The following is a 13,853-nucleotide window of genomic DNA, read 5'->3' as shown; positions in this document are numbered from 1 at the left end:
GTATGAGATGCAGGTAACAAAACAGATTTTAGGAGATGGAGAGGACGATCCTACGAGGGCGGCGATCGTCGAAGCTTTATTTCCTGCAGCCTCACCCCTCTGCTCAGGTCCTGTCGATCCCCGGAGCATTAGGGATTTCATGGGAAGGACGTACCCATGTTCATCAAGGTGGGGGGGGGCAACGAAAGAACGGGGTTTCCTCCACTTTCGTGCATAGTTGGTGAGCTTGTTAACCGCCGTTCTATCTGATATTTCCCAGAGTCTATACCCTAATGGCCCAGTACTAGTCTGGGCGCATTGCTGGACAACTTTGGGGTGCGCATGGTTGACGGGTACTAATAGCACCATACTTCGTTGAAGTTCAGAGTACTCGAGTAAGCTATACCTATACCTATACCTTACCTATAGCGCAGTAGCTACGAAGCTTGAGGGCGACCATCTTTTCCACATGCTATAGAATACAGGGCGTAGTGTCGTACTGTAGTGCCGCAGAGTCGCAGAGTTTGCATCTGATTAGATTAGGCACCCTCTCGGCCGGTTCGCGCGGCATATCCTCTCCTGGTGTTAGTTGTCAGTGCTAGGGTCGACGCCGTCGTTGCGCTATCAGCAAACTGCTACAACACTCTGTCCTTGTACGAAGGACAATGTATGCGAGAGCGGCTATGGATTGCCCGATCCAACCTTCAAAGCCGTTGCGTTGCATGTACAGTACTCTACCTCGTACAAGTAACTCAGACTCCGTCCGACTCGACCTGTCGCTGGTGGCGTACCGGAGATGACCGGAGAGTCTTTTGTCCCTGTTGTGTGTTACGTGATCGCTTATGTCGCTGTTGGTTATTGGGAAAGGATCAGATAAGATGATCTGATTATTATTAGACATTTCCAAGACCGTGGGGCGACAAGTATCCCCGGGCCGAGTGGGTTATTTGCGAGTCAGTGCGCGCGCCAATCCTTCTGGTTGTCTTCCCGCCTTGGCCTTCCTGTGTTTGCAGTTTGCAGTTTGCAGTTTGCTTATATACATCTACCATCACCCATTATAAACAAGTTTCATCGATACCATTCGACCTAAACCTACCGGCCATATACATTATACATACTACGCATAGTCACTACGAAAACAAAGTAACGCAAAAAGAAACTGGCAGCCGTGCTGTAAGGGATTAATGTTTGATGGCTTTTATAATGCAACGGGGGTTTCCAAGGAAATAACCGTTGGTCAGATAGCCTCTAGTGTGAGGCGCATTTTAGAAGCCCGTGGATGAGAAGCACGGCTTCAGGTTGAACGCCTCCACTTCTCTTGACTCAAATCTATCTAGTTTCTCAAGACGGCAAACGCCGCGTCCTTTATACTCTCCATCGTGCCAAACGCGCCACGCAAGGCCTTCAAGCTTCAAGTATCGTAGTTTCTTGTTGTTGAGGGCGATTTTGCGGCCGAAAATCTCATATTCTTCGTCGGTTAGTTTCCAGCGGGTGTGGTGGAGGGATAGTTGCTCCAAGCACGTCAGCCCTTTGACCCAGGTGAGAAACGCGGATTTGATCACCGGCGTGATATACTCTAGGCTGATGGAAAGAGCTTGAAGACTGGGAAAGGTCGGAAGAGGAAAGGCGCCATGCGCATCCAAAGATTTAACAGCCTTGACTATAGTCAACATACTTGGTCTTGAACTGTATATCGTATCGATGCCTTCGAACAATGCACAGAAATCCGAGATGTCCTCCCCCTTTGAGTCATCCAATCTCAGTTGGCTTAAGTATCCCGGCTCGAGCTCCTTCACCCATCGTTTTACTTCATCTGTGACTTGGTAAAAGCCGAAGGTGCTGAGTTTGGGACAGGTAGAGGGCGTGAAGTTGCCCCACCCTATGTGGGTGTCACCTTGTTCGATGGAGAGCGCCATTTCAAGCCCACCATTCCCGATGTACGCTTCCTCCAAAAGCGCAAGGTCCGTCAAACGATCAAGATAATTCGTCGGTTCTTGCTGTTCGTCTTGGAGTGGGGTGAAGCTGAGTTCTAACGCTAGCTTGCGCAGCTTGAGTTGTCCGCCACCTCTCGCTACATATTCATCAGTTAGACAATTAAAAAACCGGATATATTCGTCCATCTGCTCTTCCGTTCCGTCCTGCTCGATACGAAACAGTGTGTCGGCGTTTAATGATAAGCTGAGACTCCCCATATTGGGAGATTTGAGTAGGATATCCACAATTCCCCTCCGCATGTCGGTGAGATCACCATGAATTTCGTGAATTTCGAGTTCGATTAAATCGGTGAAGAGCGAGAGGTCCTGTGTCGCAAATAAGGGACGTAATTCCCAGAGCCCGTCACGGTGGTCCCAGCTAGATTCGACGGCTATGCCGAGCATTCCCTCAATATCATATGGATAGTGGACTTTCAAGGATTGAAGACGTGGACATTGGTGGTATAAGGTCGATAAAGTGGTCGCGTACAACGGTTGATGTTCCCAACTGCGAGGGCAATAAAGTTAGTACATTACAATCACGCCCATTGCAACACGTACGAGAAACGTATTAATCCCCTCGTCCGCAGTAGAAGCTCTTGCGCGGCTTCATTATACAGCTGGCACAGCTCCCCCTCGGAACGATCTGTATCCGGAAGTGGTTGACGGCGAATAGTGAAATCGAGGGTCTTGGTATATTTCCATGACTTATTATTGAGAAGCCCCTCGAAGTCCTCGAAGAGAACGTGTGCATTCTGCTCCGTAAACCATACCTCCGCATACAGAAAAGCCGTGAATGACGCATTGAAAGTCCTGCTCGTTAGGCATAGGTCGTAGAGTAGTCTCCTGTTTAGTACACACTGGCCGAGGCACGCAAGCAGCTCGGGGAGTCTGGCGAACTGTTCTGCCAGAGAAGGCATCTTTAAGGAGATACCGTCAGTGGCAGTATCGTGAGTTAAGGAGCGTAGTCAAATATTATATACCTTATTGTTACCTCTCTGACGCTTTGCTCGTACGGAGCATTCACCTCGCCTAGGTAAACGGACCTGCAGGCAGCAACCCCCCGTTCATCGTCGAAACACCCCACAAGGCAGCGAAGCTATAAGTAATAGAAGCATTGGTACCTAGATTATGTATTTTGTAAGCTCCGACTAGATTATTGATGTTAACAACTACGGACCTCAAAAGAGGTAGTTAAATACCTTAAATTTTAAATGCTTTTTTCATTATTATCCTATAGTCTCAGTCGCGGTGCCTTACCGACCGCGCAAGTCGCGTGAACGGGCCCACCACCGCGTTCAAGCTCTATAATACGGGGCTCTCCCCCGTCACAGAGGTCACCTCTGGAACCCCTTTCCAACACGCCTTTGCTCAGTCCCTATTATAAGCTGCACATTCTTGCTGCCTTTGTACCCACGCAGAATGCCCTCTCATGGGCCTCCTGGCAGCTGAAAAGGTGGGCATTTCCATTGGCCTTGAAAAGGAGCTCTAGCTGACCCCGAATTCAGACCCGGCGGACCGTTCCATGCTACGAGAAAGCTGCATAGCTACCTAAGGAGGTACTGTACGCTGCCTACACCACTCTAGGCAGCTTCCTGTAATAGACAAGATCATATCAGATAAGATCAGCTGGCACTAGACAATTACCAAAGCCAACTTCAGCCCATGCAACTGGCCAGCGATTGGTATCTCGTTTATCGCCGAAGCTCGCCGATTGGTTTGCTGGAGGCCGGATGGATTATTAGATCAAGATCTTCAAGTTGGCAGTCATCCCCTAGCATTATAAAATCTTTTTCGCCTACATCTCTCAGACTCTCACCGATCTTCTTAGGCTACCTAGGTACTTGACGTGCACCTTTACTAGAATATATGGCTGACATTGAACAAGCCCCTCAGCAAACGGAGACGGCGGTCGAGAAGGAGAGAGATGGAAATGAGGCATTCCTCGTGACTTTCAGTCCAGATGACCCGGAAAACCCCCAGAATTGGTCGAAGAAAACCAAATGGGGCGTCACGGCAGCCTTGACTGCAACAGGCTTCAACCGTATCATGCTCTCAACCGTAAGACTGCCTTTAGAGTATTGAAATACGTACTTATAAACTCTGCTTATAGATAATGGCATCCGCAATTAACACCATCGCAATCGATCTTAATATGACCAACCTCGAGTCAGTCATGTGTCTCTCGGTTTATCTACTTGCAACCGCCCCTGGCCCCCTTGTGATTGGCCCTCTATCGGAGATATACGGTAGAAAGCCGATTATTCATTACCAACGTCTGGGTCTTGATCTGGAATCTTATTTGCGGGTTTGCCAACTCTAAGGGTCTGCTCCTCGCCTCCCGCCTTCTGGCCGGTTTTGGTGCCAGCGCAGTATACGCCCTTGGATACGGTGTCTTGGGTGATGTCTGGCCCCCCGAACAGAGGGGACGATCGCTTGGTATCTACCTCCTGGTGCCACTCCTCGGTGCGGCCTTCGGCCCGATCCTTGGAGGGTTTATCACCGAGTAGACATCATGGAGGTGGAGATTCTGGTCGACGTCCAGCTTGCAAGCAATCCTCGCGGTAGCCTCGATCCCCTTCGTTATTGAGACATATGCACCCCTTCTCCTTCACAGAAAAGCGGAGAGCTTGCGTAAGAACACGGCCGATCCTCGGTACTACGCCGAGATTGAGACGCGCGAAGAAGGCCGCTCAGCCGCCTGGAAGCTGCAAAACAGTCTTTCGAGGCCTCTCCGACTATTAATGTTCCATCCTATTGTGCAGATCCAAGCCATTCTGGGCGCCATCAACTATGGACTGCTATATTTTGCCCTTTCCAGCTTTTCCAGTCTTTTTGTTTCAGCCTATGGCGAACCAGTTTCCATATCTGGTTTTCACTACATTGCCCTATGTTTGGGTGAGGTTGCTGGTGCCCAGATTTGCGGTCCTTCGATGGACTACACTTACCGCAAGCTAACGGCCCGAGCGGGCGGCAACTCCTCCCCCGAGTTACGCATACCGTTAATGGTACCTGGTGCAATCCTGACGCCGATAGGTCTCCTGCTCTATGGCTGGGCCGCTCAATACAATATGTTCTGGCTGGTTGTGGACCTCGGTGCTGCCGTCTTGTCTCTAGGTATGCAGGTCTTCGGCACGACGCTTCAAGCATACGTGATGGACTCGTACCCCGAACATGTTAGCTCCGCGTCGGCTGCCACGCAGTTTTTGCGTAGTTTAACTGCTTTCGCCTTCCCGCTCTTCGCTCCCAGAATGTATGAGACACTAGGATACGGTTGGGGGAACAGTATGCTGGCTTTCCTATCCATTGGAATAGGCCTACCGTCGACTGGGTTGCTTTGGCGATGTGGTGCTAAACTACGAGCCAAAAAACAGTCTAGCTACTAGAGGCTCTCTGTCCATCCTACTGCCTACAACCTGTTTTTCCCCAACTTATATTCTTATCGAATCTAAGACAAGAACTAACACACTTGCATCTGAGCTGTCGACCAATTGTTCAGGGCACTGTGTGAATTTTGAATATTTATAGTACATTTCACTCTATATGTCTCAAGTTGTCCATTTGCTTCCACTCATCACATTATACGTTATCTGTTTCACTCCCAGCCAAGTGGTATGGTATAGCTCTACCCTGTTTTGATATGTGGGATATCAGTCCCAAACTAGGGAAGCGCGAATGGGGGGAAATCCCAAATCATTGGTGGTGATTAAACGCGTCACCTCGCATTGATATTATACGAGATCTACGACCTGATTAGCAATATCAAATTCCATGTCCGCATCTTGACACTTTGAAAGGTCTGCCGAGGGTTACTCGGAATTCGCTTACACATGTCACATTCATTCAACTCATTATCCGGCCAGGCTATCCCTTTAAGTAAGAGTGCATGTAGTACAGCTGCGGACGTCCGATTATACCCCTCGAGGAGCCCAGCTTTTTCATATCTATGTAACTGATTCAACTGATCACAACAGGAATGTAGACTAACAGTTGAACATCCAAATATACCCTTTCAAAATGCAGTCTGACCTCCATTCCTTCGTACCACCAAGTCTATCATTTTTTACAACCCTTCCCAAACCGAGCACGCTGATATATACAATCTCCCCACCACAGATAACCACAACGGAAACGACTACCCCGACACCGGCACCGAGTAGCACCACGTCAAGTTCTAATATCTCAAGAAATGCCACGATAGGGGTTGTGGTTGGGACAGTTATTTCTGCTATCCTCGCCGCCGCCGCGTTATTGTATTCCTACCGCTGTTACCGAAGACGAAACCGAATGGCAGCGGGAAAGAAAGGAACGGATGATGGGACACAGAGTGAGACGCAGATGGCCCAGGAGCTTATTACGCAGCATAACGCTCATGAGCTGGGGACAATTTTTAATGTATGTGAGCTGGAAGGTGATAACGGAGAGGTGTTCGCGGCAGACGCGGCACGGGCTGGCAATAGCAAGGGAGTACAGGAAATTGAGCCGGAGGGGAGGCGAGAAAACAAGAAGATGAAGATAGTAGAACCTCTTCCGGATGGCCATTTCGCTGGGCAAAAGAAAAGAGAGCAAGAGAATAAAGCGGCGTCTGAGAGTGAGGAAGACGACAAGGCAGGAGGGCTACAACCCGCATATGCCAGCTCTCTCACTACTGGTAGCAATAGGGAGGAAGAAAAAAGCATACCTACAAACTCTGCCTCATCTAGCACACCCATACAACCTATTAACCCACGCAAAACTACTACCTCGTCCCACGACACCGGAATTATAGCGGCTCCTCTCTTCCCTCCCCCGATTCCGCCAAAGCTAGAGTCGCTAGCAACAATTAAGGAAGAAGGAGGATAGGTCAAGAGCGAAACCGAAAGGAATTTTGGACACGTACCGAATTAGTAGGTCCTTTTGGGGGAAGGGAGAAGGAGTGAATCGTGCGACGATGGGCGACCTTGGAGCCGACCGCTCCGAGCAAAAGCTGCCTGTGATATAGAAGGGCAGTTGGCCGAATACACGAACCGTATTCGGCACTTACCACTCCAGGCCACATCACCTGGCTCAACAATTTGAATATATATCCTGAATTTCAGGCGTTTAAATAGCCCGGAAGGCAATGAGTCGTGGAGGCAATCGATAGGGTGCAGATGACAACGAGGATTAGCTCCCACTTTACAACCTTTGAGTTGGTTCTGCAATTATCTTTACTGCTCTTTATGGGGCATATGCGACGTTCTATGGCTACTACTCAGTCTTATCTCCAATACACAACCGTATGGTTGAAACTGCCTTTATGACTTATAATGTAGTGCTGTGCGCTTTAAATTCCTTATTAGCTACTCCGCATTCTGCGAATCATCCTCCATGTCTTGAATAATTGCCAAGCCGTTATTCATAAACTTCCTATATGCTAAACCAGCAGCCAGCCGCAGTTCCTCTTCAAGTCCTATAGCATATTCTTAGGAGAATTTGGTCTAAAACTCTTTTCGCTATTATTATAAGACTCAACAGCCATTACCTAGTAGGTACGCGTATATAACTCCGATACCGCGCTCCTATACTCTTTCTTATAAAATTTAGAAAGTCGGCGAACAGTACTATAATTATTATTTAAATATCTAGCCAGTCTCAAGGTGAGACTATTCCTAGAACCAGGCCCCCATATTTGACCGAAATTGAGACATTCAAGTCGCGCGGATATCTCAATTTTGTCAGCAATCCCAGGAGTCTGCATTATGACGTTGCGAATTAAGCTCGTAACAGAAGGCCAGAACGCATATTTAGCATTAGGTCTGTTAGTAGTCTTGAAGCTTAGCATCTTGCTCGAGTTCTGGGTGGCGGGTGTGAAGTGCAGGGTGCAGAACAACAATTTTATATTCTGCTGGCCTCCCATCGTTCTGGTATCCTACTATGGTCCACCAAGCAATATCAAACTCACCCTCTAGGGGACTAAACCGGGAGAGTGTTTTGAGTTGACCAGATGATGTCCGCTCCCTTCTCAGGCTCACCGAACATATGACTAGCATTTTCGTCCCCAATGTGGTGAGGTACTAAATGCGCAACCTTCATCCAGTTAGAAGGATGCTTTTTTTAGTAACCGCACACCAAGTCTCTTGCTTATCATCGGGGTTGGAGCACAGTTCCTTCTTTGTATAAATTTTCCACATTATTACATGTCATTCGATTCGTGCCTAATCCTACTAAACAATACTGGGATTGTCCAGTATTACGTAGTCTCACGTTGACAGCACCGTGAAGCAAAGCAAAGACGCTATCTCTGATCATGGTACGGGGGCTCAAGTGCCTCGCAAACACCGCAAAAGGTAAAAATCGACACAATCTTGCGTTGGCACGGCTGCGGTCGTTCTACTCTATAGTCTATGTTGCAACTTCTCGTCAAAGAAAGCAAGAGCAGCAACACAGAGAGCATCAATACCCGTTCGCATCGTAGGTTGTATTACCGGCGCAAATCTCGCCGTATGATTAGCGGGAATATCATCAATTCTCCCCTCCTTCAGCCTCTGATCCCACAGCCCTTCCTCTATTCCTCCCCAATGCCAAAATGCACAAGGTCGACACTGCGATGTGGCGAGAACTGAAAAGTCCTCCGCGATGGTAGTAGTTGGTATATTTGCATCAAAGTCGTCTTTAAAATACTCACCAAAGCTCTTCACTAGCGTTTTCATCATCGACTCGTCATTCACGGTGTTTGGCAGGTGCCGAGTCATTTTGAATATGGGTGCGACCGTCGAACCGCTTGCTTCGCATTCAGCCTTGACGATTCGCCGGATTGAGGCCAGAAGCTTCTCGCGCGTTTCCGGTCGCACGCTACGTATATCGATGCCAATTTCTGCCGAGTCTGCGATGATGTTCTCTGTATGCCCGGCTTGCAAGCTCCCGACTGTCAGAACGGAAACATCACTTGGATTGATCTCTCTACTGATGATAGTCTGGAGGCGTACTACAACGTGAGCCGCCATGACCGCAGGGTCAATCGTCCGGTGTGGCTGTAGTCGTATATGTCAGCTCTTGAACGGAGTAGATAATAGACTGTGTAGTAACCACCCACCTGCGACCCATGGCCACCAACCCCAAACAGTGTAATTTTCATACTATCCGCCCCGGCCATAATCGTCCCCATCTTCGATCCCACGCTTCCCGCTCGCATTGCCATCACGTGCTGGCCGAGCACAAAGTCGGGCAGGGGGATCTTGTGCTTATCATACAGGCCATCATCTATCATCGCCTTCGCTCCGCTGCCACGCTCCTCTGCAGGCTGGAACAGCACAATTAACGTACCGCTCCAGCTTTGCTTAAGCTTGAGAAGCGTTTCAGCTGCAGCGAGGAGACACGTCATGTGCATGTCATGGCCGCACGCGTGCATCACCGGCCGCACGACGCCCTCGACGTCGAGCATGGTGACTGTGCTGGAGTAGGGAAGGCCGGTTGCCTCCAAGATTGGGAGGGCGTCCATGTCAGCGCGTAGGAGGATAGTTTTCCCTGGGCCATTTTTTAGCACGCCGACGACGCCGTGACCGCCAATATTGGTGGTGATTTTGAAAGCCTGGAGACGCGATAGTTGATCTGCAATCGTTTTGGCAGTTTTAACCTCAAGATTCGAGAGCTCAGGGTGCTCATGGAAGTGCTTGTAGAGCGCCTCGTATTTCTCGGTGTCTATAGGTGCTGCGAGAAGTAGGTCGGTTAGAGAGCTGGTGACTCGACGATTTAAATCCATAGTCGAAGGCTGTAATAGCGGCATTTGCCTAGCGAAAGGATTTATTAGAACAAGGCAATTCTGGAACTTTATAACGGCTGAGGTCTTTACTTGCGACTTAAGGTCCTAGGTGGTTCTGCATAAGGGTGGAGAGCAGTAGGATACAGCTCGAGGGATTCAACTCTGAATGTCAAGTCCCCGCTCGACGCCTGTACTAGTTGTTGGGACTAACTATAAGTAGATATAGTCAAAGTAAGGGCAATCCAAAGTATGGATTATCACGATTAATGTAATTGCAAGAGTATGGGCCTTGTGCCCGGTTATATAGGACGTGTCTACGCCAAGCCTGACTCAGCAACACTAATCTATATACGTATTTCTAACGCTCCCCTATTTAGCACTTAGGCTTGAGTATCCATATTCGTCTTCTAATTTGATCAAATATATATATATATATATATTTAGAGCTAATTACTGCCTGTATTAAAGTCCTAGCTTAAGCCTTATTAGCTCCTTTAACAGGTCTATTCTATAAGTTGCAAAATTCAACAGTTAGACTCGCGCAGTTAATACAAAATATCAGTAGTGTATATACAAGAAAGTTAACATAATGACACCGTGGCCGACGTAAGTCACCCAAAATTAGACATTGCTCCGTACACAACAACAGACGAAGCGCAAAGGTCGCAAGAACTTCGGGTTTAATAATTTCCGATCTATGGCGACAATTAGCTACTACTGCTTATCTATTTATGGGGAACCCCAAGATTGCTGGTCCAGCCGATATGATCAATATAGATTCTAGGTTTCGCAATATAACTTCTCCGAGCTAAAGACTGTCGATTATCGCGCGTTGATTTCATGCCGTCCAATATTGCTGATATATCCCAGTTTGCGCAGATGGAGCGACGTGGTTGGTGATGGTGATGGTGATGGTGATGATGATGATGGGTTTATTTGATTTAGGGCTGAGCCGATGCAGGGGCTTCAGGGGGCTTAGCCGAGCTTGGGTGATGGGTGGAACATGAAGCTTTCCGCCTCAGGCAACGATCAAGTTGATTCCACCTGTCCATCGTATCTTACGTTCGACGTGTCTTGGCCCCAACAACTGGCATGTGAACACAATACTCCGTCCGTACTTACCCTAGGTACATATATATGGTCCTCCACCCGGAACGCAGCTCATTCAGAGCTAGAAATACCACCGCCCCATCTTAGCTTTCTGGGTGTCTATGATCATCCCTCTTTACCATATTGGCGCATAGAAATGATTGACTCGGAACTTACCTAGGAGCGTCCCTAGCCCGTCGGCACCAGCTCGCGATGGTTGAACATCTGGTACCGCCATTAGAACAGCAATCCCAAGCGCAAAACCTACGAGAAGATGCGCTCAGGCGACTCTCCCGGTCCCCTCACCCATACCACCGACAACGATTCGAATTGCTGCATGCATCCGAAAGACTCGAGACCGATGCTCCCCACGGACTATCCCCTTCGAGTTCGAATCGGAATACAGACGATGAGGGGCAGCAAGGGGCGCGGTTTTCGCCCGAAAGATATCGAGAGTCCACGAATAGCGATAGTGGCACCGAGGCTGATGATGAGCATTTTCTGAAGGGTTTACCAGCTCCAAAGCTCCGGGCCCGCAAGGGCCTCCGAGGCGCAGATGTCAATCTCTCTAGATCACCGAGTCCTCTTCCATCCCCAGCAATACAGAGCATTGATTCCACCAAGAAACTACAAGGCTATCTGCGGAGTTTGGATCGGCCAGCATCAGGCTTGAAAGAGGATGCTGTACGGAGGGTCGCAGATAAGCTTCGACAGAAGCGCAGGGACGAGATTGCAAGGAGATTACTGGAGGCAGCGCTTTTGGGAGGCATTGCTGGGATAATCTGTTTAAACCCCGAAGCAAGGCAGCTCATATGGCTTTGGAGAAGGGGTAAGCATCTGAATCCATGATATCGACCGAAGCTAACAGGTACAGAACTGGCAACCCAGTCTCTCATCACATTATCTTTGATATCCTTATACCCATTTCGATTATTACGGCATATAAACCCTTCTCGGCCATGGCAGCGACCGTTTCCGATTGCCATCCCCCCAGCTTTTGATCCGGCTCCGTTGCTCTATCCACCGCTTATTACAATGCTCGTGTCTCTTTTGCTTTCCATAAGCAACCCTGCCCAGCTATTACCAAGCGTCATATTGGCCATAGCTTCACTGCCGAGGCACTTGATACCTTCAATCGGAGGATTAGAAGGATTGAATGTATCCCATTGGTTGCTTTCTTGCCTTGTTATGCTATTCCCACAAAATGATCGGACGTCTACATTGCTTGAATCACCTCGCTCGAACACTAAAATCGATCCGGAAATATTGGTTATTTTACATCCTCTTCACCTGGCATTATGTGAGACCTTAAGTTACCTTACAACGACAAGTCTGCTTCCTGCGGAACTGCAACTTCTCTCAATATCATTGATCGAGTTATTGCTTTTAAGCTCGTCTCCCCAGGCTATCATCCTCAAAGTTGTGCTTTGGGGCTGTGGTATTGGGGTATTGATTACATGCTCACACGTGCTAAAATGGGGTATAACATTAGCTAGGGTCCCGAAGTGGCGCTTTAGACGTCCTAAGATTTCAAGCCTGAGCAAGAAGTCTGGTCTCTTTGGGAAGCTTGGCGGCACCTACTTTGTTCCAAACGGCGCCCTTAGCGATTCGAGCGACGAGGACACCATAGGGAGATGGGCCACACGTTCATTCTCGTCCAAACTCCAGCTGAAAACCCAAATCTCACCAGCAAATGAGGAAGCATGCGAGAATTGGTCAATATCAGCCATTGAACCTAAGATGGAGCATAAATCTAGAAACAGCTTTGCATGTGCGGAGCCCAACACCACGTTCAATGTACAACGAAGACATACGATGTCAGCCGTTGCCGATACTCCCATCAAGTCTAACAAAATGACCCGATCAGGCCGCAGAAAGAGAACTGCATCGTCAAGTATCCAGTCATTTTTCTCCCTGACACAAACGCAAGCAACTGCGCGAAAGTGGTTATACGCAGGATGGGTCTATACCTGCATACTAGTTATAATTTTGGGTCCCGTCAGGGAATATGTTGGGATATTCGCTCTCTATGGAAACGAGCCGGTAGGATGGGCCCTAGGCTATCTCTTTGGAGATCTTCCCTGGTTCAGGATGGAGGTTGTAAAGGCCAACCTTCAGCGATGGATCTGCCTCCCGCCACGGAGTGGCGACGAGAACCAAGAGTCCTGCCACTTGGGTTGGGTTGAGCATCTAAGGCATGCTTCGTTCGGAGAAGCTAATACTCGCTTGATCCTTTGTGCATACTGGTTGGCGATCATCGTGGTTGGTCTAGCGATCGTTTTCCGCCTCTCTACCATCTATGAAGTTGATACTCGACGGAAGGTCTTCCATTTCATGATGGTAGCCATGCTTCTTCCCGCCACCTACGTGGACCCAACATTTGCATCACTCGCACTGGGATTGATGCTTGCCACTTTCTTATTGCTCGACTTATTTCGGGCATCTCAACTTCCGCCGCTGTCAAAATCTTTGGCGTATTTTTTAACTCCTTATGTCGATGGGAGGGATCTCAAAGGACCCGTCGTCATTTCACATATTTTTCTTCTCATCGGGTGCGCCATTCCGCTCTGGCTCTCACTGGGAACCCTCCCAAGGACTGGCAAAGGTTATCTTCTTGGTTGGGAGGTTGCCACTAGGGAAGTCAGCATGGTCAGCGGCGTCATCTGTGTTGGTTTAGGGGACGCTGCAGCGTCTTTAATAGGGCGACGCTTCGGCCGTCACAAATGGATTTGGGGGGGCGGCAAAAGCATTGAGGGCAGCGTAGCTTTTGCTTCCGCAGTGAGTATGGCGTTGGTACTGGCAAAAGCATGGCTTAGAATTGGAGGCTGGCCCGGGAATAATGATAATACCTGGGCCTTAACGGTTGGGAAGGCGGGCGTTGCTGCGACTGTGGCTAGTCTTACGGAGGCAGTGCTCACTGGTGGGAATGACAATGTTGTTGTCCCCATTGTGCTTTGGCTTTGTGTTAAAGGGTTAGACATTTAGATTTGGACCTGGTTCTGCACAAGATCCAGAGCGCTGCAATATCATATAATCTTACGAATATTTGATTTACTAATTCTCCACGTCTAGGCCTCTTAATGATGGAGCCT

General features: G+C 48.7%; 5 protein-coding genes across 5 annotated transcripts; 3 read left to right on the top strand and 2 right to left on the bottom strand.

Moving 5' to 3' along the window:
• Positions 1-1,244: 1,244 nt before the first annotated feature.
• Positions 1,245-2,872, bottom strand: BP5553_01158 (uncharacterized protein; the record flags this gene model as incomplete). The annotated part of the gene is made up of 2 exons (XM_032009781.1): positions 1,245-2,460; positions 2,514-2,872. The coding sequence occupies 2 exons, from the start codon at positions 2,870-2,872 to the stop codon at positions 1,245-1,247; spliced, it is 1,575 nt and encodes a 524-aa protein (XP_031873835.1).
• Positions 2,873-3,821: 949 nt separating this feature from the next.
• On the top strand, positions 3,822-5,338 carry BP5553_01157 (putative Synaptic vesicle transporter SVOP; the record flags this gene model as incomplete). Its single annotated transcript, XM_032009780.1, has 4 exons — positions 3,822-4,013; positions 4,066-4,121; positions 4,210-4,446; positions 4,498-5,338. 4 exons carry the CDS (start codon positions 3,822-3,824, stop codon positions 5,336-5,338), a joined length of 1,326 nt encoding a protein of 441 aa, XP_031873834.1.
• Positions 5,339-5,969: 631 nt separating this feature from the next.
• On the top strand, positions 5,970-6,794 carry BP5553_01156 (uncharacterized protein; the record flags this gene model as incomplete). Its single annotated transcript, XM_032009779.1, has 1 exon — positions 5,970-6,794. The coding sequence occupies one exon, from the start codon at positions 5,970-5,972 to the stop codon at positions 6,792-6,794; it is 825 nt and encodes a 274-aa protein (XP_031873833.1).
• Positions 6,795-8,308: 1,514 nt separating this feature from the next.
• Positions 8,309-9,672, bottom strand: BP5553_01155 (putative metal-dependent amidase; the record flags this gene model as incomplete). Its single annotated transcript, XM_032009778.1, has 2 exons — positions 8,309-8,944; positions 9,007-9,672. The coding sequence occupies 2 exons, from the start codon at positions 9,670-9,672 to the stop codon at positions 8,309-8,311; spliced, it is 1,302 nt and encodes a 433-aa protein (XP_031873832.1).
• A 1,302-nt stretch (positions 9,673-10,974) lies between these two features.
• Positions 10,975-13,746, top strand: BP5553_01154 (Uncharacterized protein; the record flags this gene model as incomplete). The annotated part of the gene is made up of 2 exons (XM_032009777.1): positions 10,975-11,590; positions 12,254-13,746. The coding sequence occupies 2 exons, from the start codon at positions 10,975-10,977 to the stop codon at positions 13,744-13,746; spliced, it is 2,109 nt and encodes a 702-aa protein (XP_031873831.1).
• Positions 13,747-13,853: the final 107 nt, after the last annotated feature.

The sequence above is a fragment of the Venustampulla echinocandica genome (assembly GCF_003357145.1).
Source record: "Venustampulla echinocandica strain BP 5553 chromosome Unknown scaffold_0, whole genome shotgun sequence".
Lineage (NCBI taxonomy): Eukaryota > Fungi > Ascomycota > Leotiomycetes > Helotiales > Pleuroascaceae > Venustampulla > Venustampulla echinocandica.
The sequence above is the reverse complement of the archived record's forward strand: the minus strand, read 5'-3'. Positions and strand labels throughout refer to the sequence as shown.